The sequence below is a fragment of the Ovis canadensis genome, chromosome 22 (assembly GCF_042477335.2).
Source record: "Ovis canadensis isolate MfBH-ARS-UI-01 breed Bighorn chromosome 22, ARS-UI_OviCan_v2, whole genome shotgun sequence".
Classification (NCBI taxonomy): Eukaryota; Metazoa; Chordata; class Mammalia; order Artiodactyla; family Bovidae; genus Ovis; species Ovis canadensis.
This window is the reverse complement of record NC_091266.1, coordinates 49,277,319-49,302,557: the sequence shown is the minus strand read 5'-3', so window position 1 is coordinate 49,302,557 and position 25,239 is coordinate 49,277,319. Positions and strand designations below refer to the sequence as shown.

General features: G+C 47.0%; 1 protein-coding gene across 1 annotated transcript in view; it reads right to left on the bottom strand.

Annotated features, from left to right (window-relative positions):
• Window positions 1-24,443, bottom strand: part of HABP2 (hyaluronan binding protein 2) — a 35,434-nt gene extending 10,991 nt beyond the window's left edge. Inside the window, exons 1-5 of the mRNA XM_069567557.1 lie at window positions 24,169-24,443; window positions 9,971-10,007; window positions 3,605-3,715; window positions 2,039-2,146; window positions 510-626 (exon numbers count right to left, since the gene is read on the bottom strand). Of these exons, the coding sequence (XP_069423658.1) occupies window positions 510-626; window positions 2,039-2,146; window positions 3,605-3,715; window positions 9,971-10,007; window positions 24,169-24,237 (442 nt within the window). The 5' untranslated portion in view covers window positions 24,238-24,443. The remainder of the gene's footprint in view (window positions 1-509; window positions 627-2,038; window positions 2,147-3,604; window positions 3,716-9,970; window positions 10,008-24,168) is intronic.
• Window positions 24,444-25,239: the final 796 nt, after the last annotated feature.

Here is a 25,239-nt window from a genome sequence, read left to right as displayed (position 1 = left end):
GATGGGTTCAGTAAGGAACAGCAAGATGCATGGACTGAGCAGGAATTTGGGGCCAGTCTGAGCTAGACTGAAACTTAGCTCTGCCCCTTGATAGCTGTGTAACCATGAGCAAGTGACCTAACCTCTCTGAACTTCAATTTCTTCATCTGTAAAACTCTTTCTTGTAGTGTTTTTGGGAGAGTGTGAGAGAGAATGTAAATCTCCTGGGACAATGCCTGACTCACAGCAGTGAAAAAATATACATGACCCATTCTAGGAATAGACTGGGGCTTACTTCCTAGATGTGAGTTTCAAGATGATTTTTTTTTTATGGGAAAGCACACAGACTGGTCAATTCCCACTGGACTCTCCAGGGATAATGAATATTAAAAAATCTTAGTTAAAAGGGCCATCTTGAATGCCACCAAAACTTTGGGTTGGTATCTGGACTTCACACAGTAGGATACTGACATTCCAGGCATAAGTCAGGGGAGAGAGAGCTTAGCATAGAAGAGGCTTCCAGTACTTACCTCTGGAGCAGTCTGAACCCCTGTAAGGGTGTTTGCAGGCACAGCGGTGGTAAGGAGGACTCTGAGTAATGAGACAGTCTCCCCGGCCACATGGGTTGTTTTTGCACTTGTTTTGCACTGTGGGAGATCAATAGAGAAGTTTTGCGGAAGTACAGGACATTATTTGGGGCACATTTTACATTGAGAGGTACCTGCACAGTACAATATTTAGGAGGTGGTCCTGGGGGTGGTAGTGATGGTGACTGGTAGAGCATGTGCCCTTGTCCATGGTTCTGAAACACTATGCTAACCCCCCCATCCCCCATCCCTCACAGCCCCCCACCCCCCAGAAAATTTCCCTTATCCTTGGGTCATGGATGATTGCTTCCCAGTTCCTTATGAGTTCCTAGTGCTCATAGCCTTTATTATTCTATCTTTATAAGCACGTTGATAATGTTAAAACTTCAAAAATTCCAAGTGCATCTGCAATTTGAGTTTCTCCACTTTATAGCTGATTTTATGTTCCATTTACAATTTGGTCACTCTTCCAAGAAGTGGAGGGATAAACTCAGATGCTGTGCTTGTGCCTGATATCCCAAACCATCCTGAAGCATTTATCTAGACTTTGTAGGGTTGAAAATGATAGGACTGACTTCCCTGGTGGCCTAGGGGCTAAGATTCCATGCTTCCAGTACAGGGGGCCTGGGTTCAATTCCTGGGTGGGGAACTAGATCCAACATGCTACAACTAAGAGTTTGAATGCCGCAACGAAAGATCTCACATGCCCCAACTAAGACCCAGCACAACCAAATAAATAAATGAATTTTTTTAAATGGTAGGAATAATTGAAAAGGGCACAGAGAAAAGAAGTCAACCTCAAAACCCTCACTGTCTCCCCCCAGCCCCCCTCAGTTATATGGTCACTAGATAGGACAGAATCCAGGTTCTCTCTAAGGGTTTAACTGGCCCATAAGAATTCCATTCCCAATACTTTATCACCTCATGCTATGCCCACAAGAGGTCACTAAAGGCAGACACAGCTTTTATCAGCATCTTCATGAGTGAGGATGGCAGGAAGAGAGAACCTCCAGCTGGAATCAGGCCCCGGATCTCTAATTCCTGCTCTTCTCCCAACTAGATGTGTGGCCGTGTTCCCTGTGCACTCTGGTCCCCCTTTCTCTAACAGGATTGGGCCTTGTGAGCCCTGAGCACCTTCCTGCTCCCCTATTTGAGAACACTTTGCTGTTGAAGTTGGTCTGAACACTCTAAACAACAGTACTAATAAGCCCTGGTCAGGATCCAGTTCTTATCTCCTCAGTGTTCTCATCTGTGGAATGGACGTGTTAGTCCAATCTAACACGTGGCGATGAGGACTCAGGGAGATGTCGCCTTGACCAGGCTGAGGAATCCTTTATGCGTAATGTAATATGTGTGGTTTTCAGCCATTCCATGGGATTTCTAAGAGCCTTCATTACCCCCTTAGAATTGCAGGAAAAAGTGCCTGATATTCAACTTGGAGGAAAGAGTGGATCTGGTGAAGGTACACTCACCATTCTGACATCTGTTTCCAGAGAAAGGGTCCCGACAGCGGCACGTGAAGGTGGCCCCACTGATGAGGCAGTCCCCACCATGTGTACAGGGGTTGGACAGGCATGGGTCTAAAGCACACGGGCAGAAGTCAAGGTTTGCAATGAAAAGCAGGCGAGACGCCCCCCTTTGCTCATGGGATTTCTGCTTCCTGCCCCCAAATAAGAGAGGAACTACAGAGCCAGTGATCAGGGAAAGGGGGAAACACACTTTGCCCTTAAGGAGCCAGGAACACTGCCATCACAAGGGCAGAGGGAGGGTTTCGGGTTAGGAAGAGGAGAGGCGAGAAGGAACCATGCCTGGCTCCCTCGGCCTGGCTTTGGATGGGGCCTTTCTCCTGGAGTAACTCCCCTTTCCCGTCATCACTGTCTCTCTCCTCCCAGTCTCGCTGGGAGTGCCACGGGGTCTGTCTCTGATGCTGAAGGCATTTCACAAGCCTGAAGACCTCCCCTACTCCCAGTGCCCAGGGGTGGAGGTCAGGAGTGGGGAACGAAAACCCACCCCTAATGAAACACCAGCCTTCTGAACATCAGGAAAGAAGACCAAAGGCAAGAGGGGGACAGAAGAATTGACGGCGAGGAGGAAATGACCCAGTGGCCTTCATCTTTCTTCAACTACTTGTTCAGTTAGATTTTGTCATATTTCATCTGTGCCTTTGGCTTTTCATGGTTGTCTGAATGGATCTTCCCTTGGGGAATTCTTTATCCTTCTGTTCACACACATTGTTCTTTGGTTCAGGAACTAGGATCCCTGGGCCTGGCTCTTGTTTTGATGGTCCCTTCTGATGTTCCCCTGATGCCCCGGATCTTGGCCCTGCCTTCCAGGCCACTTCGCAGTTACACAGCTTTTATTCCAGCTGCTGAGTGCTTTCCATTCCTTCTCCTGGTTTAGTCACATGCCTGTGCTCAGGCCCAGCTTCTCATTTTCCTTTCTCTCCCTTTGCGTGGGTTGAGAAGCCACAGAAACAAAAACAAAGGTGGCCGAAGCACATGTGTGAATACACACACGCACACACACACAACCCAACAACTGTGCAAAGCTTCCAACGAGGGAAAAGAGAAAGGGAAACAGCGCAGCTGAAAGGGCAGTCCCAGTGCCAGCTGCGCATTAGCTACAGTCTGATGCCTGATGCTAAATGAAATTCTTCTGCATAATTAGGACCCGCATGTCCTGAAAGCTCTGGGAATGACTTTGAACATGACTGTAACCCCACAGGGTCGGGAGACCTGAATGACGATGCACTAACTTGCTGTGTAATCTTGGCCAAGTTAGCTCCTCTCGTGGCCTCACTTGCTTCCCCTGTCATTTGAGGGTGGAAGAGATGGTCTCCAACAACCTCCCCAGTTTTCACAGTGTATGATTCTAACTGAAAAAAAAAAAAAGCCACTCTAAATAACTTTTTTCAAAACCTACTTTATGATGCCATTCAGAGAGGAGGGGGTGAGCCCTTGCATGTGGTCATATGTAAACTCTCTGCTAGGTGGGCTGCTCTCCTTTCGGGAGGGCCCCCAAACAGCTTTGGTACCCACCATCCTCTTCGTAGTACCAGTCAGGGTTGTCAGAATAGGCAGGGGTACTGCTGGCATTCTCTTCCTGGTTATAATACTCTTGGCTGTACTCATACTGGTCAGGAGTCCAATCTACAGACGTGGGAACAGGACAGAAGAAACCCTAATTGTTAGATTTAAAGAAGACACCATTTTATTTCACTGAAAACTCCATTTTTCCAAAGATTTCTAGATCCTAAAAGAGGCTTCCTGTGTCTTTTCAGCTCCTGACACTGATAGGGTGTATAGAAGGGGTCAAGCATTGTGAATTCTCATTTGAGGGGGTTGTTATGACCCAGTGATCCAGTACTGGCATTTGGCAAGGTCAAGAGCACGTGACTGGAAATGGGCAGAAGATGTCAAGTTCTGGTTCTTCGTTAACCATGACCTGGAACACAAGCCAACTGTGTTCTTGGTGCCTCAGTTTCCTCACCTGTAACAGGAAGATGACTGTGGTCCAGGAATCCTCCAAGTTGCTATACAAGATCTGCCCAGGGTCAGATCCAGGGGCACTGGGGTGCCTTGTTGGGTGGTTCTATAAATGAAATTCCTCAGTGGGACTTTACCAGTCGCTTCAGCTCAATCAAGTCAAAGAAATTTGCCACCTCCCTTTCGGTCACAGCATCAAACTGCTCCCAAGTTATATCTATAGTCATCATAACCGTTAATATTTACTGAGTCTTTACTATGTACAAGGCTCTGCACTAAGCATTTTACATGAATCATCCCGTTTCATCCTCCTGAAAATCTAGGAAGTGTATTATTATCTCTGCTTTAAACTTAGAATCTGAGTCTAAAAGAGGTCAGTAACTTGTCCAAGGTCACACGCTATTAGATGGTAGCTTATGAACTAAGGCAGCTTATCTCTGCATTACCTCTAAAGTGCACACTCTCAACGTCTTCAGCAGGCCTCTCACACTGCCTCAGAATTCACACTTACCCTTGTCAAAGGAGTCCAGTCATTCCCACTGCACATCCAGCCTGTTAATTAGGAATCATGCAAGAACAACCTTGAGAAGGTTCACAGATCTTGCCCACTGAGAGAAAGCGCAGTGTATGGGCTTGGCCGTGGTGGTAAATCTCACACTAGACCAGTCCACTGGGGAAAGCAGGTGTGTGTAAGGCTGGGCCCAAGCTCTTTGTTGTCTGGGGCTTTGGAAGATGTTGGTAGCTCTGCTGCTGACAGAGAGAAGTTTGGGATTTAAGAGAAGTAGGGTTGACTTTGCTCTCGCCAGCTGGCAGGAGTGTGGCAAGTCGGCAAGCTGAAGCTGCAAGAAAGCCCTCCGGAGATGCATATGATAATGACGTAGGGGCAAATGCAGATAGCCGACTTGAAAAGGCACTCCCACAGAGCCAGCTGATGGCTCGGAGGATGCCACTTTACCCAAGCCTGATTATCAATCACATTATCTTACTGGTCTATCAGTCATTCCCTGATAGTCTTTATCTCTCTGGCCTTTGAAAAATCGACTTTTGCACAATGGCCGTTTTATATTTCCCATTAAAATGGGACTATCTTTTTATTTCCTTTTTGAATACGCCAACTCTGGTTCCTTGCCAAAGTTTCACCTCATTTATCACAGTGTCAAGTCCAGACTCCCTTTGCTTCCTCATTATTTCGCTCGAGCCGCTTTTCCCCACCATGAAAATGCTCCCAGAGGAGGGCACCTTCCCAGGCATGAGGATCTAGGTTGAAGATAAGGCCATTGTCTTCCTGGAGCAAATCAAGTTTCTTTCCAGCTAGCTTGATAAAGTAGAGAAAGAGAGGGAGAGAGTGAAGGGAAAAAAATGTTTTTCTGAATTTGACATGAAAGATTTCAAACTGACATTTTGCAGAGACAATGGGTTTGGTAATGAGATGATGGCCCCATTTCTTTCTTTCTTTTTTCTTCGGAGAATTGATTTTTGTTTTTCCAGCAGGTGTTTATAGATAAGCCCCTTCAAATTGCTCCTGTAATTTCTCCCATCACTCCCACAAGTTGAGGGGCAGACTGGCTGATCTTGGTTAGACCTTTGTGGATATTTGGAAATGAGGGGAGGTTTTTATAGATAGATGGAATGGTGTGATTTTTCCAGATGACGGGGGATGGATGAAATGTCTGGTGGAGGGTTTTGACTTGAATCCAGCTCTATTTACAAGGCCTGCTCACCCCTCAGTGAAGCTAAGGAGGGAATGAAACACGTAGATGTTGAATTATAGTCCTGCTAAGCAAGGCAGTGTGTGTGTGTGTTTGTGTGTGTGCTCACTCGTATCCGATTCTTTGCAACCCCAGGGACTGCAGCAGCCAGGCTCCTCTGTCCATGGGATTTCCCGAGCAAGAATACTGGAGTGCGTTGCCATTTCCTTCTCCAGGGCGTCTTTATGACCCAGGGATCAAGCCCACGTCTCCAGTATTGCAGGAAGATTCTTTACTGCTGAGCCACCAGGGAAGTTAAGCTGGGGGCGGGGGGCATACAAAGTAGATTTTTTACTACACTGGGGTCAGCATCCCTGACCCTCAGATTGTTCAAGGGCCGACTATATCATGTAGTAATAACAAACAGACCCACATAGCTTGATTAATATTCAATTGCTGGTAGGATACAACTTTTAGATACTAGAACTCCTCAATGGCTCAGCGGGTTGCAGAATTTTAGGTTGCATGGCTCAGTCTCAGGGGGCATAGCTCTTGTATTTCGTATTTAACGTGGTCTATCTGATTTGTTTCCTCCAACTACATAGTTGGCTTCTTAAGAGTAAGAGCCATGTCTGTTCCTCTTTTTCACAGCACAGTGCCCAACACAGAGCCCTGTTAGCCCCTGACATGTGTATTTGATAGACCAAGCTTTCCCTTGGTGGCCAAGCCTCCCTTCCTTCTGATCAACCAACACACAGTGGGCACACGGCTCTGCCAGCAAAGATGGCGTCTGTCTGGTTTAGAGTAAACAGAATTCAGGAGAGAAACTGTGCGATTTGGGTCATAGATATTTGGTGAAGACAGTGCCTGATGAGCTTGACAGGAGTATAGAGATTTGTCCAAGGGCTCACCTGGGGAGAGAAGGATTGCATGCAGCCCGGCATGAAATTTGGTTCCATTGGTAGATTTTGAAAAATCACTCCAGGTTCAAATACAGGTTATCAGAAACTTTCTCTAGTCTACCGAAAAGGAGAAAGCTTTGGAGGAAGAATGGGGCAGCTGTCAGAAGCATTTCACATCAGGTATAAAAAGAAACTCTTGTGGATTTGTCTAATTATCAGAGTCTGCTTTTGGAATTTATCAGGAAGAATGTTAAGAGTATCTTAACTCCAATAATCCAAAAAAGAGGTTAATATACACTCACTATTGTCTATGTATTGCTGACTATACTAAATAAATGTGATTTCACACAATCTGTTTAACCTTAACAAAACAAAACAAAACCCTACGGCATAGGTCTTCTTATTTCTATTTTACAGAAAAGGAAAAGTTAGGGCAGAAGGAGATGATATCAGAACCCCGGTCTACCTGACTCCAAGTCTAGTTTGCTTTTTATGAGCCCAGGAGCCTCTTGTGGGTTTGTGTTTCCTGCAAGTCCACGGGTTTTAGCTTCTAGGAAGTAACATGCGTTGGGAATCTCCTTTGGCACATGATCCAGGTCCCTGGACTGGGATTATCGTGGTCCCTACAGAAAAACTCCAGAGTTCCTGGGATGGGGCTCTGCAGCTGTTTGGGTTAAAGAGCTCGCCAGATGTGTGGAACGGAGTAGAAATCCCTGGAACGCCGTCCCTGTTGGCACCATCCATCACTGTGGCACAAACCGTTCCTCCGAGGGCCGCCCCCAAACCCCAGCCCTGTCGGCCTGCATTTGACGCTTCCAATCCGGCTGACAGGGCAAGCCCAGCAGAGACCCTTGCTGGCAGGCGGCAGGACAGCTGATGGATGCGCTCAGCCTGTGTTGCCGGGCCCAGTCTAGCCGCCTTTGAAGAGGCATTTCCATAGGCTTGTGGGCTGTCGTGTCACCTGCTTTGGGGAGATGGGCAGAGTCTGTGTTGTTTGATGGCCACCTCCTCCGCCACCCGTTGGGGACTGTGTCCTGGCCCTGTCTGTGCCAGCCAGGCCCTCACCACGCACTGACTCCAGCAGGATCAACCACAGCAGCAGCTTGCCCGTGGACATGAGCACAGTGTATCTCTGGCCCCATCATTGTCTAAAGACAGCGGGGAATCTGACAAAATTCCATCAAAGTATAACCCTCAGATGAAATTAAATCAGACACAAACAGAGGAGTCTTTAGAACCTAACCTGTTCTTTGCAGACAGACCCAGTCACGACATCTCACCCCATTCCACAGCCACAGGCTGACCGAACACCTTGAGAGGGACTCGGGAACCTGTGGGTGGCCTGCTCCAAGGTCCCTTCTTCTACTCACTGAACTCTCAGAAGCCATTGGCAGAGTTCTTATAAAGCCCAGAAACTCAGCATGTTAAATTCCACTCTTTCCACTCCCTGTTTTTGTTGTTTAGTCGCTAAGTTGTGGCTGACTCTTTGAGACCCCATGGACTGCAGCACGCCAGGCTTTCCTGTCCTCTCCTGTCTCCTGGAGTTTGCTCAAATTCATGTCCATTAAGTGGTTTTTCAGCCTGTGCTTGAATACCACCAGGGACGGAGAATGCACTATTTTCCAAGAGCCCCAAAGCCCATTGAGATTTTTTTTTGAGAACTCTGATGATCTACTATTCGCAGATCAAATCTGACACTATAGTTTCCAATCTGTTTAATTAAAACTGAGAGCTTCGTGGATGAATAGAACGTATTCAGTCCCTTTTCTGTGACGTCTGTTCAGCAGAACCATTGCATATAGTCCATGTTCTTTACACCGTTCACTGCACAATCCAGGGCATCATAAACTTAGAGTCATTGTAGATGTCTTTTGCAACTTTCTGGCAGGTGGCAGTAAAGTGTGTTGAGGTAAATACCCCTCTTAATTCCCACAAAGGCTACCTCATGGACTAAGGGTGGGGCTGCTTTTCAAATACATGCAGAGTGATGTCCCTTGAGTCTTAAATGTCCTGTTTCTTCCTCTGTGTGACCACACATTTCTGCAGCTCTGTCTCTTGGGCACCCAGACTACAGCAGCCCATTCAGTGGTGCCTGAGCAGTTTTGTGCAGAAGGCTGGGGTGGGGGCAGCTCGTTCCAACTCTGGACTTTGGACCTTTCCTGGATTCCGCATGTGGACACTGCTGGTCTGGCCATCCGAGAGAGCCCTCCCTGAAATATGATCCTTCCAAGGAATTACATGTTGTTGAATTCAACACTCTCTTGTGCTTTGAGCAAAGACCCCAATCCTTTCAAACCCCCCCGCATGCCACAGTCATGTATATTTCTTACCAATTTCACAAACATTCCCTAAGCACCTGGGGTGGGATAAGGTCGCTTGCCTTGAGCCGACACAAGTCTGTCTGCCCATGTGGGGCTTTGCTGCCAGAGAATATTGACTGTCAAGCTGAATTTGACCCGGTGCTCTAAAGAGACCCTTGATCCAAAGCTGAGACATGACTGTAGTCTTGTGCCTGGCTCGTGTCCTCTGCGGGTGACCAGCATGGGCACTACCAGTGGGGGATGCCTTCTGCCCCAGAGTGAAGTAGTGAGTGGAGTTAACTCCCTTGGGTCTCAGAGCAGCAAAAGGAGACTCAGACCTGGAGACAGAGACCCAGAGCAGACCAGATGTCAGGAAGGAACAGCTCTGCTCAGCCCAGGGTACCAGACAGAGGAGACAGGATGGGGAGAAGGTGAGAGGTGGCAGGTGCGTCTGTGAGAGAAGAGCTTGTGTGAGAGGACACTGAGGAAACAAAGCCGGTGGAGGAGCATCCCAGTGGGGCTGCTGGTGGGAGGCCATCAGCAGGGATGGGCCAGCCTGGAGCCTGCCTACTTGACACCACCGTCTCCACAGAGAGATGCCGGCCTCCCACTGATGGAGCGGAGAGAGTAAGGTAGCACAGGGCTGGCCTGCCTGGAGCCATTGCTCAAGACATCCTCCCTTTGCCAAGGCAAAGTGTCTCATCTCAGCCATTAGGAGGCTGTGTGACCTGGGGCAGGTTGCTTCCCCTCTCTGAGCCTGTTTCCTTCTCTGTGAAACGAAGGGGTTTAACTACTTCTGCAGTTTTGCTCTTGGAGTTCTGGGACTGAACATCAGTCAACTAAAAATTGTGTGAAGCACTGTGTGGCTATCTACACCCAGGAGTATATTTCTTTGGGGAAATCCTCAAAGGGGTCCAAGCCACTTCTGAAACATTGGAACCCTGGGGGCACACCCACACTCAGACCCCTCTTCTCCATCCCAGAACCAGCCTGTGGGGTGGGCAGCCCCAGGGCAGTCTGCACACTCACCTGGGTCCGGGTCTGTGAGAAAAGACAGCAGGGAGAACTGAAAGAGAAAATGACACAGAGAGCAAGGTTGAGTTCTCTGAGCTGGTTGAGCTCTTTCCTGAGCTCCTGTGAGCCGAAAGGGGCTGTTTAGGGGTCATAGCCAGGGCATAGCAGCACTGGGTACTTTCCGATGGCCGGGGGTGGGGTGGGGGTGTGGATTGGAGAGAGTGGTAGGGCCTATTTGACCATGTTCCCCACTCTTCCTGTGCTGGCTGAGCATCCGTAACATCACTCTTCTCCCCAGGATGGATGCAGAGTGCTCTCGCTTACCTGTTCTCATGGGGAAACCTGGCTGCCTAGGTACTGACCATCTTCTTAGTTACACCGATCACCAGGTATTGTGTGTCTCCTCTGCCTGACTATACATTGCTGCATTTAACTCTTACAACAACCCTACGAAGAGGCTTTTATTAGCCTGTTCACAGATGAGGAAATTGAGTTTCAGAGGTCACACAGCTGTGAGAGGATCCACATTCACGCCCATGTCTAGGTGATTGCCTTGGACTTCTCTGGAGGCTCAGAGGGTAAAGAATCTGCCTGCAATGCAGCAGGCCTAGAGTCAGTCCCTGGGTTGGGAAGATTCCCTGGAGAAGGGAATGGCAACCCATTCCAGTATTCCTGCCTGGGAAATCCCAAGGACAGAGGAGCCTGGTGGGCCACAGTCCACGGGGTTGTAAAGAGTTGGACACAGCTGAGCGACTCACACAACAGCTCTTTAAGGTTGGAGATGGACAGACGCTTAAACTCTCCAGTTGCTTCTCACTGTTCTTGGAACAAAATAGAAACACCTGCCACGACCTATGAACCTCACCCCAGACCCTTTTCTCCAAATGTTGTTTCTCTCCTGATGCTCCAACCAGACCTGGCTTCAAAATGGCACCAGCCGAGCTCTTCCCTCCTTGGGGCTTTTGCGCTTGTTCCTTCCGCCCAGATAGCTTGCCCCACCATTCCTCCCTTGCCACCACGTCAGCTTTAATGCCATCTTCTCTGCATTTTTCCCACCTCCCCCATCAGCACGGCACACCCCAATACTTTTGTCTCTGCACCCATTCATTTCCTCCATGGTCCCCATTAAAGCTTATAATTTTATATCTGTTTATTTGCATGTTATCTGTTGCTCACACCAAACTCTGATTCTCTAGAAAATCGAGGCTCTTTCTGTTTCACCACTGATGTATTTAGCCATTACCCAGCAGTGTTTGGCATATGGCATGCCTCAACATAGTTTTGCTGAAAAAACCGATAATGGTAGGAATAAGTGTTTGCTTTGCTTTTAAAATGCAGTCAGTCAGTTCAGTTGCTCAGTCGTGTCCCTTGCAACCCCATGGACTGCAACATGCTAGGCCTCCCTGTCCATCACCAGCTCCCAGAGCTTGCTCAAACTCATGTCCATTGAGTCAGTGATGCCATCCAACCATCTCATCCTCTGTTGTCTCCATTGTTTTTAAAATGCAGTACACCAGAAAAAAAGAGAAAGTTTTATTTATTCAATAGGTGGAATATTTTCTTTCAGTTAAATCAGAGATCAGCTAAAATTAAAAAAAAAAAAAAAGCCCTGAGGCTGAAGCCAGACTGTGTTTCTGCCAATAAAGTTTTATTGGAACATGGCCCCTCCCACCTGCTTATATACTGACTTTAACTCTTTCCATGCTATAATGATAAGACAGTTGTGACAGAGACAGTATAGTCCCAAATATTTCCTGTCTGGAACTTTACAGGCAAGGTTTGCTGACCTCTGACTTAGAAACCACGAGTTCTGTCTTCTGACAGGCTTCCCTTTGGTTCTCAGTGGCCAGGAAGCTGCTGTCAGTATGATGCATTTTCCTGGTACCCAGTCTAGGAAGTTTTGTATATTTGCTTCCTCCACCTCCAGCAGAAGCTTTAGTTTTCTGTTTCACTGTAGCCCCTTTAGTCATTTTGGGATAAAATGATAAGAAGAAAGAATGCTTTCTGACATGGTGTATGAAGGGCACAATAGTCTAGACAAAGATGCTTATCCTGAATCTCGTGAAGAATGTGACAGACACAAACCATGGGCTTTCTGCAAAACAGCTAGCCTCAACTCTGCGAGCCTGTCCATGTCATAAAAGATGAAAAAGATGGGAAGATTTTTCCTTATTAAATGAGACTAGAGAGACCTGATAACTAAATGCAGCGAAGGATCCTTGATTAGATCCTAAATTTCTTTTTAAAAAAGCCCTGACAGATATCATTGGAACTATCGGGAAATTTGAATATAGACTTAGGGTAGACAGTATTATTGTGTCAATGTTGAATTTCTTGAGTGTGATAATGGAAGTGTGGTTTTACAGGAAAATGTCTTTGTTCTAAGAAGGTCCTGAAGCAGGGAGTGGGATGGCTGCAATTTAGTTGTGAAGGATTCAGCAAACCAACCAACTAACCAACCAACCAGCCTAACAAATGTAGGTACATAAAATCAGGGCAGAAAGCGACTATGACAAGCGATCAGTGTTGCATCTGTCTGGGCGAACAATATTTACTGTATTATTCTTTCCACTTTTCTAGAAGTCTGACAAACTGTAAAATAAAAAGTTGGGGAGGAGAAAGGATGCAGAGACAGAGGTCATTTGCTGCCTGGAGTGTGCCTGTTTTGGAGAGGTGAGGGATGGTCGGCAGAGGAATGACGGGTTCAGGGCTCAGGGTGTTTCTTGCCCTGGGGAGTGTCTGACGTTGATACCTCCAGGCTTGGGTGCCAGGTAGGTGCCAGAGAAGAGGAATAAGGGCACCCTGGAACAAATGTCACCCCCTCCTTCAATCTTATCCTCGTCACAGCCAGTCAGCTCAGCCTTGATCCAGTCCTTTGTCTGTCTCTTCATCCCTCCATGAAGCTGTCTGGAGGCCAGGGCCTGTACCTCTCTACCGGCCTTCATCCAGACCTGCAGGACTTATGCCAGCCCAGAACCCCACATTTTAACTGAAAACTGGAGCCTGAGGGACAGCTGGGTGCTTCACTGCTCATGGCCAGCAGGTGGCAGACGTGCCCTTCCCAGGAGATGGAACCGGACCTGGCGCTCAAATGGAAACTAAACAAAAAGAAATCAGGACCTTCCCAAGCTGGGGGCCCTTCAGATCCCACAGGCTCTAAGTCTGAAGCAGCTGCCTCCCAGCTGTGCACCCTGGACTGATGTCAAGGGGTCCCAGGGGTCCGAAGCAGGCCCACTTATTTCGTGAATCACTGGATCCACCCGCAGAAAAGAGGCTGTGGTGGAAATGTGGTTACTGGCAGTCACAGCACCAGGCTGGACCAAACCAGAAAGGCCACAAGAATGCCAGCTGTTTGCGCCATACACCTGGATCCTGTAACTCACCTGGGTGATGGCAGGGCATGGGGATTGTGAATAGACAGCATCTACCTACTTTCATCCCAATAATCCATTCTGTTTCTACAGAGGGACAGGGAAAGGATAAGAATTCTTATTCCCAGGACTTGTAAATCCAAAGAGGAAGATCACTGGTGCAAAACAAGGAGAATGGGGGAGAAGGAGGGGACAACTATGATCTCAGTTCACATTTATTAAGACCTGACAGCTGCCAAGGACTGTGTAAATGTTTTATGTGCCTTTTGTCTCTTTTAATGCACATAATCTTCGATAATTTGAGTGCTATAATTATGTCCATTGTAGACATTAAGTTACCGATAGTAACTCAGCTAGTAAATGCCGGAGCCAGAGTAGAATGGAGCCAGTCTTATGCCAGAGCCATTGTGTGAGGATGAGGGACCCACCGCCTGCAAGCTTGATAATGAAGAAAGTAGAAGAGCCACCTAATCCTGAGAGAGGCAGGGCACTCAGTCTGGTGAAGAGACTGGGCCCCTGTCTTTGGAAAGTTTTTGCAGGTCCTACCCAGACTAGCTCAGACCCGGCAGACACAAAAAGGGCGGCTAGGCTCCAGGGACATCCAGGGTAGGGACAAAAGTCAGCTGGAGCCTCAGCCAGTTCACTGTGACAAACACATCTCAGCAAACATCTCCACCCAGATCGAAAGGCACACAAGCTACTGCCTGCTTCTTCCATCATGTGTATTCCCAGTCTCACCATGGCTGAGTGTTCACAACTGCCCCAGCTCCTCTGCGAGGGCTAGGAATGGCTACTTCTGGCACATGGAAAGGTAGACGTTTTGCAGTAGATTCAGTGAGACCCCTTGAGATCCAACTGCTGGTCCATCTCTAATCAGACTTTCACAATGGATCCATGCCTCAGGACTTTGGCCCTCCCCAGTTGGAAAGACTGATCCTGAAGCTGAAACTCCAATCTTTTGGCCACCTAATGTGAAGAACTGAGTCATTGGAAAAGATCCTGATGCTGGGAAAAATTGAAGGCAGGAGGAGAAGGGGGTGACAGAGGATGAGATGGTTGAATGGCATCACTGACTCAATAGACATGAATTTGAGCAAGCTCCGGGAGTTGGTGATGGACGGGGAAGCCTGGCGTGCTGCAGTCCACTGGGCCACAAAGAGACACGACTGAGCAACTGAACTGAACTGAACTAAACTGAGTTAGAAGCAAATTACTAGCAATGTTAACATCTCACCCCCTAACCCAGTCACCAGTGAGCATAATATGGTGTCTTCTAGGTTAAGGATGGTTGGGGGGAAGGTGGCAGGGGGGAGGGGGGCGCAGAGAGAGGGATCCTGTGACTTACAGCATAATCTTCTTGAGGGTGGAGGGCATTGTGGTCTGATCTCTTCTGTGCTATATTTAATCTAGTGATTATTTCAACACAGGCTCTTCCTCTACCTTTTACAATTCTAAACCTTCTAGAAAACAAAACAAAAAAGCAGAGACTAAAAGTCTGTGTTGATGGTCTCCAGGAATTAACTATTAGGACATTTTCTCAGAAGGCAGATGCCAAAGAATTGATGTTTTTGAACTATGCTGCTGGAGAAGACTCCTGAGAGTCCTTTAGATAGCAAGGAGATCAAACCAGCCAATCTTAAGGGAGATCAACCCTGAATATTCACTGGAAGGACTGATGCTGAAGCTGAAGCTCCAGTATTTTGGTCATCTGATGCGAAGAGCCAACTCACTGAGAAGACCCTGATGCGGGGAAAGATCAAGGGCAGAAGGAGAAGAGGGGGTCAGAGGATGAGATGGCTGGACAGCATCACTGGTGCAGTGAACGTGAACTTGGGCAAACTCCGGGAGATGGTGAGGGACAGGAGGCCTGGTGTGCTGCTCCATGGTGTTGCAAAGTCAGACTCAACTGGGCGACTGAAGAGCAAGAACAACAGCAATATGTTCTCAAAGGACTGGGAAGCAGTAGAGCAAAGAGCTGGGGCTAGACCTGACCGTTGGGGCTAGAACCGTGGCTTAGAATGAGCCAATAGCAGAACAACCTTTCACTTGGTAGGTAAGATTGGGTAGGTAAGAGATACCCTAGCCATCTCTTTCTCCTTGGATGTTCTTCCAAGCCCTGGTGGTAGACCAGATGTCACTACACACCAGGGAAGGATTTGCATTGCTCCCAAAGGCAGCTGGAGAGAACTGCATTGTGGCCATGTGAGGCTGCAGGGCTGGAAAGCGAGCCAGGGGCAGGAGTGCACAGCTCAGCAGGGCCTGGCCCCACTGCTGGAGCAAGGGCTCAGTGTTGGGGTACGAGGTGGAGGTGACAGAGTACAGGCGTTGCCAGTCACCATTCCAACTGCCGCCTCCCTCACACCATCCTTCTGTTCCAGCCCCTGCCACAAACATAAGCTATGTCCTGAGATGAACAATTATGCAAAGCCTCAGCCATTTTTTAAAAATTGTAAAATATATACACCATACTATTTTTCATTCTAACCATTTTTAAGTATACCATTAAGTGGCATTAATTATATTCACAGTATTATGTAACCGTCACCACTATCTATAGCCAAAACTTTTTCATCATTCCCAACATAGAAACTCTGTATCCATTAAATAATAACTCTCGAGCTTCCCTGGTGGTCCAGTGGTGAAGAATCCACCTTGCAATACAGGGAACACCGGTTCCAGCCCTGGTCTGGAAAGATTCCACGCGCTTTGGCGTAAATGAGCCCAGGAGCCACAACTATTGAAGGCTTTGCAGCTATAGTCTGTGTTCTGCAACAAGAGAAGCCACCGCAACGAGAAGCCCCCACTCGCCAAGACTAGAGAAACCCCGTGCACAGCAACGAAGACCCAGCACAGCCAAAAAGAAAGAAATTAATTAAAAATGAAAAAATAACTCTTCCTTCCTCCTCCAAGCCCTCAGTAACCTTTATTGTACTTCGTCACTATGAATTTACCTATTCTAGGTACCTCATGTAAGTAGAACCGTACAATCTGTTTCCTTCTATGACTGGCTTTATGTCACCACTATTCATAATATTTTCAAGCTTCATCCATATTGTAGCATACATCAAAATTTTGCTGCTTTTTATAGCTAAATAGTATTCCATGGCATATCACAGTTTGTTTATCCATTCATCTGCTGATGGACGCTTGGGTTGTGATATCCTTTGCCTATATGAATAAGGCTGCTATGAACATTGATGTATACGTACCTGTTTGAGTCCCTAATTTCCATTCTTTGGGGTTGATATTAGAAGTGGAATTGCTAGATCACGTTGTAATTCTATGTTTAACTTTTTAAGAAGCCACCATGCTCTTCCACAGTGGCTGCACCATTTAACATTTCCACCAGCGATAAAAGAGAGCTCTGATTTTTTCACATCCTCACCGATACTTGCTATTTGTCGTTTTTAAAGGGTCCCAGGCATCCTGATAGGTGTGAAGTGGTGCCACTCCGTCCTTTGTGGTCAAAGGAAATCTCATCCTTGCTTTAGCACATGAACAATCTATCCATTGCACATGCGCAATGCTATCCTAGCAGTGGCCTCACTGCGGCTTTGCTTTCATCTGGAGCTGGAGGGAAGGAGGGAAGGTCCTAATGGGAAAATTTGGGGCCAGAGGAGAAGCAGCAGCCAATGGCCCCTCTGGGTGTCCTCCTCCTTGGGAGACTGGGCAAAGCTGCTTATAGGACCACAGTGATGAGCCAGGAGGTGAAGAGGAGCTGGCCCAGACCCTTTACATGCACAGGAGGAAGCCCAGGCCCAGTGGGATGATGCATTCCTGAAAGAACACGAGTGGATTGGGCCAGGGAGGAAGTCAAGGCCGGATCCCTTCACTCTGAGGCAGTCACCTGTGCCCGACCCGGAGCCACCTACAGCACCTCTGCTCAGTTAGCTGCGGACTGGACTGCACAGCATTTGCAGTCGGTTTCTCTTCACATGGGATTCCCTGGTGGCTCAGATGGCAAAGCATCTGCCTGCAATGCGGGAGACCTGGGTTCAATTCCTGGGTCTGGAAGATCCCCTGGAGAAGGAAATGGCAATCCACTTCAGCACTCTTGCCTGGAAAATCCCATGGACGGAGCAACCTGATAGGTTACAGTCCATGGGGTCGCAAAGAGTCGGACACAACTGATAAGCACTTAGTGAGAGATACTGGGGCAAATGGGTTATCGCAGGGAGGGGGCAGAAGGATCGGGCATGAGACCATCCAGTATAAGGAGGTTGGAGAAAAATACTCATTTCTGGATGCGATCATGCTCTTGGGAGCCCACTGAAATGGCAAATGAACGAACAGAAGAGTGGGTTGGCCCTGTGTCTGAGGCCCACCACATGGGCACGAGCCCTGATATTCCCCTCCTCCACCAGTCAGTTCTCAGGAAAAGCCCAGGGCTTCCCAGGGAGGTGGACTTCCCTGGTGACTCAGATGATAAGGAATCCACCTGCAATGCAGGAGAACTGAATTTGATCCCTGGGTTGGGAAGATCCCCTGGAGAAGGGAATGGCAACCCACTCCAGTAACCTTGCCTGGAGAATTCCATGGACAGAGGAACCTGGCAGGCAGGCTATAGTCCACGGGGTCATAAGGAGTCAGCTGCAACTGGGCAACTATCTCTTTCACTTTTTTCACTTTCCCAGGAAACTAACTTCCCACAAATGGGAACCAATTCCATCCCCAAAGCCGTCTTTACGTCTGTGTTTTCCCTGGTGTGGCATGTGAACTGCTGCTAGTATCCAAGTTGATTCGGGTGGTGCCTGGCCAGGGAGAGACATCACGTCAAAACATAGCGTGAGAAAGCCATTTCCTTCTCAGTTTTACTGTAAACTCTCCCAGTCCCATAACCAAGACAGACTTGGGTGGTGCTGGTAAGTCCTTCTCCTCTGAAGTGAAGTGTTAGTTGCTCAGTCCTGTCTGCCTCTTTGTGAGATCATGGACTGTAGCCCACCAGGCTCCTCTGTCCATGGAATTCTCCAGGCAATAATACTGGAGTGGGTTGCCATTCCCCTCTCCAGGGGATCTTCCCAACCCAGGGATCGAACCCAGGTCTATCTCATTGCGGGCAGATTCTTTACCATCTGACCCACTCTTCCTAATCTTCCCTCCTACCAAGGAGGAAGCAGAGTTCTGCCTAGAGTTTTAGAATGACAGCTGTAGCCAGTTGGAATTCAATATCATTGTTTCCTTTTCTTTGATTTTCCAATTTATAGTAGTGACAGTTTCCTTTCAAAATAAATCTATTCAGGTTGACAGAAAGTATTAAGAAACTAGTCAGGGCCTTGGCAAAATTTCTGAAGATGGATTCATTCATGACTAAAGTTTTGAAAGCCCTGAGCTAACGGGCTAGCCATCTAGCAAGACTTGATCCCTCTTGTGTTGGAAAGAAAAGCTTCAGGGATTGTTGGAGAAGCTCCCAGGTGGGAGTGACTTTTCCTCCTGCCTGAAGCTGCAGTCTGAGGCCACTGTCCCTCTGGGCACGTCCCATTCCACATCGAAAGTCTCAGTCGTTTCAGGGTAGTGCTTGTCGCAGCAACCTCTAACACGGAAGTTATGAATTTGGAACGAGCATCAAGCCGTCCTGGGTTTGAATCCCAGCTCTGTAACCTCACAGGGCAGCCATCTGTGCAGATTATTTTATTTCTTTAAAGCTTAGTTTGTTATCTGTAAAATGAGGATGACAGCAGTGCTTACCCCATGGGGCTGTGGGGAAGCTATACATGAGGTAATATAAACCACACAATGTCTGACACAGAGCAAAGACTTAAGAAGCTTAATAAATACTTGCTACAGTGATTATTAGCCACTGTTGTCAATATGTTAATTTTTTTTTTTTCCACATTGTGAAGTAATTGAAGAGAGCTTGCTCAGCACAAACTCTTCCTGGAATTTGTTCATTGGGTCACAAGCACGTCACACCAGCCCCTTCCCCCGATTTTTCCTGGGATCTTTGCCAAGTCCTAAGCCAGGAAACCTTGTTATATTAATTATGAAGAAAAAGCATGTTTTATTTAAAATCCCGGCTGCCAAATATTCTGCCATGCTGTTTCTCTGTGACAGCAGAATTGCTTTCGCATTTAGGAAACTCTAATGAATTGAAAATATAAATATATCTGTGCTTACACACACATACGATTTCCTGCGACCTGATTTCCCTAAATACCAGCGTACACTACCAAAGCTAATGAGTTGGACTTGTGCTTAAGATCAGGTTGTTTTTTTTATATATAAGTACATGCAGTGCAAATCAGTACTTATCTTTTCCATAAGACTTTGAATGGGTTACAGCATGAAGGAGGGATGTCTCCTATGCCTGAAAGAGACTGACATTCTGGAGCATTGAGGATTTGAAAAGGGCGGTTTGTGTCTTCTCGTCAAAGCCCTTGTTTGGTCCTGGGGGCCATGTGGTTATGGATTCTTGAATTAATCAGACAAGGAGCCCTGTTACTTGACCACCCGAAACTGACTCTAATATTTCAGCATCCAGTGTTTCTGAACAATAATCAGACAAGCCTGCTCTCTGTGTTTCTTTCCTTGTTTGTCTCTCTCTTTCCAAGGTAGAACTGGACAGTAAATGTACACCCATTGAACAGAGACAGTGTCAAAAGTAGAGCATGCTGGGACCTGGGGGACCTGGGGTCTTCAGTTTCTAATACCAGAAGCAGTAGTTCCTTGTCCCCTCGGTGTCATATAAGAATGGAAGCCTGTGTTACTAGAATGTCTGATTTTCAGGAAAAGCTGGGATCTGTATTATTATATGAAGTGTCCTGATTCTCAAATGTCACCAGCAATCGAAAGGAAATGAAAACACTCTTCAGGTTGAACTTTTACCTGCCAAATAAAACATGGGCTGTGAGCAACATGTATCCCAAGCCACAAATTTGCAACCTCTTGTCTGTGCAGATATTTTTGTGACTCTCTATCTAAGAGGATTGTGGAGCCCTAGAGTTCTTGAGTTTAAATTCTGGGGTTTAAAAAGCTAATAAATGGGAGCAAACATGCATTTTAATTGCAAAGCCTCCTGTTGAGGATGAGCTGAGATAAACAGGGCAAGCCTGACAAGCCTTGTCCTCTAGCTTCTGACCCTGGAAGAAGTCAAATTGCATTACAGCTGAGCCCAGGGGCTCCCCAAGTCACCCTGAGAACCACAGCAAGAAAAGAAGTCAAAGCCTAGGAACAATGCACATAGTCGAGCAAACCTCCTGTGATGGGTGAGGAGTTAGGACAGAGCTGCGTCTCAGTTCTGGCTGGGAAGTTAGGTCACCTCTGGGCTTGTTTCTCCTTCAGAAAACGGGAATAACAACACGAGATGTCCTGGGGATTTCGTTGTTGTCGTTTAGTCGCTAAGTTGTGTCCAACTCTTTTGCACCCCCGCGGACTATAGCCCACCAGGCTTCTCTGTCCGTGGAATTTCCCAGGCAAGAATACTGGAGTGGGTTGCCATTTCCTACTCCAGGGAATCTTCCCGACCCAGGGATTGAACCTGATTCTCTTGCATTGGCAGGCATTCTGTACCACAGAGCCACCAGGGCAGCCCCTGTGCTGGGGACAGGTGTTCAACACTGACAGGCAAGGGAAAACAAATCTAGACCAGACCAGGAAGACACTATGAAGGATTCCCTGGAATCTATGGCAATATTTGACCACGCTTTTTTTTGGATCATGATACCTGAATATAAACCTAAGTTACAGATGAGCCCCCAGAGAAGTCATCATAATATTTGTGGTATGTTCTGGATGCATAGGCGCGTTTCGGGGCATCTCTCCAGTGGCCAGCAATGAGAGACCTGTAACTGCTTTTGTTTAAACTTTCAGAGGCACATGGAATCTGTGCCTGAAGCTTTACCCAGCAACGGGCCCCTGGTCTAAAAGCCCCCCATCCCTATAGGAAGGATCATACCCCTAAGGCTATATGTTGTTGTTTAGTCACCAAGTTGTGTCTGACTGTATTGCGACCTCATGGACTGAAGCCTCTCCATGTTCCTCTGTCTATGGGATTTCCCATGCAAGAATACCGGAGTGGATTGCCATTCCTTTCTCCAGGGGATCTTCCTGACCCAGGGAACAAACCCGGGTCTCCTGCATTGCAGGCAGATTCTTTACCATCTGAATCACCAGGGAAGCCCCCCTAAAATTAGTTACTCAGTTGTGTCTGACTCTTTGTGACCTCATGGACTATAGCCCACCAGGCTCCTCTGTCCAAGGAATTCTCCAGGCAAGAATACTGGAGGCTGCACGGACCAAAGAAATCTCATCCTTAGCCAGGGCCCCAGGCAAGAGACCTTATCCAGACAGATGGAAACGAGCCGTAGTCTAAGACTCAGCTCTGCCGCCTCCTAGTTTGAGAACACGTTCCTCAGTTTCCTGATCTGCAAAGTGGGAGCAATAACAGTACTTCTTTCTTTTCTTTTTAAACTTTTTATTTTGTGTTGGAGCATAGCTGATTAACAATGCTGTGATAGTTCCAGGTGGACAACCAGGAGACTCAGCCAAACATGTAACGTACCCATTCCCCCGCATATTCCCCTCCCATCCAATCTGCCACATACCATTGAGCAGAGTTCTCTGTGCTATACAGTAGGGACTTGGTTATCCATTTTAAATATAGCAGTGTGTACATGTCCATCCCAAACTCCCTAACTATCCCTTCTCCCCATTCTTCCCCCTGGCAGCCATAAGTTCATCCTCTAAGTCTGTGAGCCTATTGCTGTTTGTTAAAAAAGTTTATTGGTATCATTTCTTTTTAGATTCCATGTATAAAAGATGCAATATGCTATTTATCCTTCTCTGTTTGACTTATTTCACTCAGTATGACAATGTCTAGGTCTATCCATGTTGCTGCAAACGGCATTATTTCATTCTTTCTTCTGGAGAACTCAAGGACCAATCCCTCAAAAGCACAGCGCTCGGCACACAGGATTTCTCATTAAATGGCAGTTTATTCTTATTTTACCTACACTGGGGCAGGAGAAGCCACCCTGTCCATCTGGCTTTGTGGTTCCTTTCTTCCTGGTGATGTCTCAGACTCTCTAAACATCTGAGTGAGTTGGCCACTTTCCCCAGTATCTCTGTATTGGCCTATGGAATGCAAGCCACTCTCCCAGTCACCTGTCTGGCAGGCATCTGGAGTAAGAAAACATTCCAAAGCCCTGAATCCTCTCTTTGGAATTGACTAAGCTTGTTGCCTAAAGGCTAGTTCTCATATTTTCTCTTTTATCCATTATTGACTTACAATTTCATTGCTAACCCTAAAAATTCACTAGGGCTTGCAAAATAAGAATTTGGGGAGACCGTTATCTTTTGCTGAACTTCAAACAGACTGCATCCACTCTCTTCCTTGCCTGCAAATTTTAAGATTTAATTTCTTCTGAGTGGTACTTTCCCTGGACCCTTTGTGAGTCTGATAATTTCCATCGCTTTTCTCTAGACCTGTGCTATTTCTGTAGGGTCTTAGCCTCAGACATTCAATAGCAATCAGTGATGTAGAGGGTTTGATAACGACTGATCACTCCAGCAACACTACACACACACACACACATACACAAGTTATCAGTGGAAAAGAAAATTCTTTCCGAGATGAGTCATTGGCAGCTTAATATGGTACCAAGGTAGGTGTCCGTGTACAATTTATGAAAAGGGGAGGAGAAGCTGCTGTTTTGAAGGCATGCTAATCAGAAAGCCTAGAATCTAATCTGCTTCCTGCAGGAAAAGCTCTATGGAGTGAAACTTGAAATAAAATGCAAAGGTATTTAATATGATGACTGTTATTTCAGTTCTCATCCCTTTCTTGTACGTTACTCACCACCCTCCTCCACCCTAACAAAGGTGAGCCTTCTTTGATTTTTATAAAGAACTCATGTTCACTTTGGAAATTTCAAGGGAAAAGAGCTCACATTTATTGAAAGCCACATGCATTGCCCCGCTTAATCAGTCACGACCCTCTGCAAATCTGGGGGAGATTATCAATTGGTTTGCAGTAGAGAAAACTGAGGTTCACAGAGATGATGTTATTTGCACAAGGTTCCACACCCAGAATGTGGCAAAGCTGAGATTCAAACCCTGGCTTCCAAGCCCACACTCCCACCTCAGACCACCTCCAGCATGGAACTTAAGAGGTGTGAGGTCTGGTGAGGACCCCTCTCATATGCCCACAGACCCAGCTAACACTCTTGGACTACAAGGGCACGAAACAGGAGCAGACACCACCACACCTCATCTGCTCCCCAATGTCTTGAATCCCCCATGTAAGACCCCCCAATGTCACTTTCCTGCTCCACTCACCACGACCTCCTAGGCCCCTGCTCACCTCTGTGCCCTGTCAACTACAGCCACAGTCACAGGTTGATGCGAGAAAAAGTCCTGCTTGCGAAGCTTCTCTCCAAATTCGATCCATTTAAGTAAAGCTGTTGCCAGCAGGATCCTCCTCTAGGGTTAAAGTAGGGGGATTCTTACCCTGATGTCCCCCAAAGAAGCTGGAGAACTGGGTATGCGTGCCAGCATGTACAGAGAAAGAGTTGGTAGCTTTCAGTGGCTTCCCAAAGGGATCTCTGGGTTCATATCAGACAAAACATGCTGCCTCAGTGGATTTTTTGGCTCCGATTCCCTTAGTCGGAAGGTGTTCATGGAGACTGCTCCAAGATGGCGCAAGTCAATTGCATGGCTTCATAGAACTGGCCACTTAATAGCAACCGACACGAAAGACCTGCATTAGCGCTTGAAATCAGGACATATTCGACCTGGCAACAGCAGTCTTTCACAACTCAAGTTTCTCATTGCTCCTGGCCCAGCTGGTCTGGTCTTCCTGATAACCTCAGAGCCTCTCAACACCAGATATTTGAAAAGAACACTTACCCCGAAGGCTGTCTTTCCCGCCAGAACCATTAACAGGAGAACATGGAGATCAGACATTCTGGCAAACATCTTTGTAGTTTAAGAACTCTTGTTTTGCTCTAAATACAATTTCTTTTGTTGTCTCTGCCTTTGGGGGGGAGGGGGGAATGTCAGTCTCCCAGGATTCAGGAACAAATGAAGAGGATGCAAATTATTAACTAGGCATCAAATACTGTTTAATGTTTAATGTTTTGCAAACCAACTATCTTGATTAAACAAATGGTAACTTTGGGGCTGGGCTGAGTCATGGGGTTGGTTTCTTTTCTGGAGAGAAAGTCTCCAAAGAAAGCAGCAGAGATAAAGTGCCCCTGGCTCCTGGGGGTGGGGGCGGGATTGCCAAGGGTTCAGTGCAGAAGTCGCCACAGTTCACTAGCATCTCGGTTGCAGGATAAAAGCCTGGCCAGAGTGAGGCTCCTGCCACAGGCCTCTGACACTGCTGACTCGAGCAGAATGTTAATAGAGATCTGATTCATCAAATCGCAAACAGAATTAAGGCATGGATAGGCTCCTAATAACATCACGCTTTATATTCATGAAAGATAAATTAAAGGATGCAAAACTGCTATTGACAAACATTGATTCCAGGCCCTTTGAAGCATTGCCCACGATTGCTTGTTGGCTTCAAAGTTTTCTTTTAAATTTCATTACATAAGGCTTTAACTTTTTAATTATTTTTTTTTCCGTTTCATTAGAGTCTTTCTTTGATCAAGAGTGGGGAAAAAGTGCCCATGGTGCTCATATCTGGGGCCAATTGTTTCTTACACTCCTTTTTCACCTACACTGATTGCAGGTAGCATCATAAAGCAACAGTTGCCTGTGAAGCATGGGTGCTCTTGGATACAATTGATCTCTTTAATAGGCATCATTGTGAGCTTCTGTAAACACCTAGCTGCCCACAATAATCTATGCAAGGGCTCCAGGAATCCTCTCATCTGAGTCCTAAATCCAGGGTCTAAAATCCTGCTGATGACCAAGGCAGGTGCTCACCTGGCTCACCTGTTCACCCATCTGCCATCCCTACTTGGACATGCG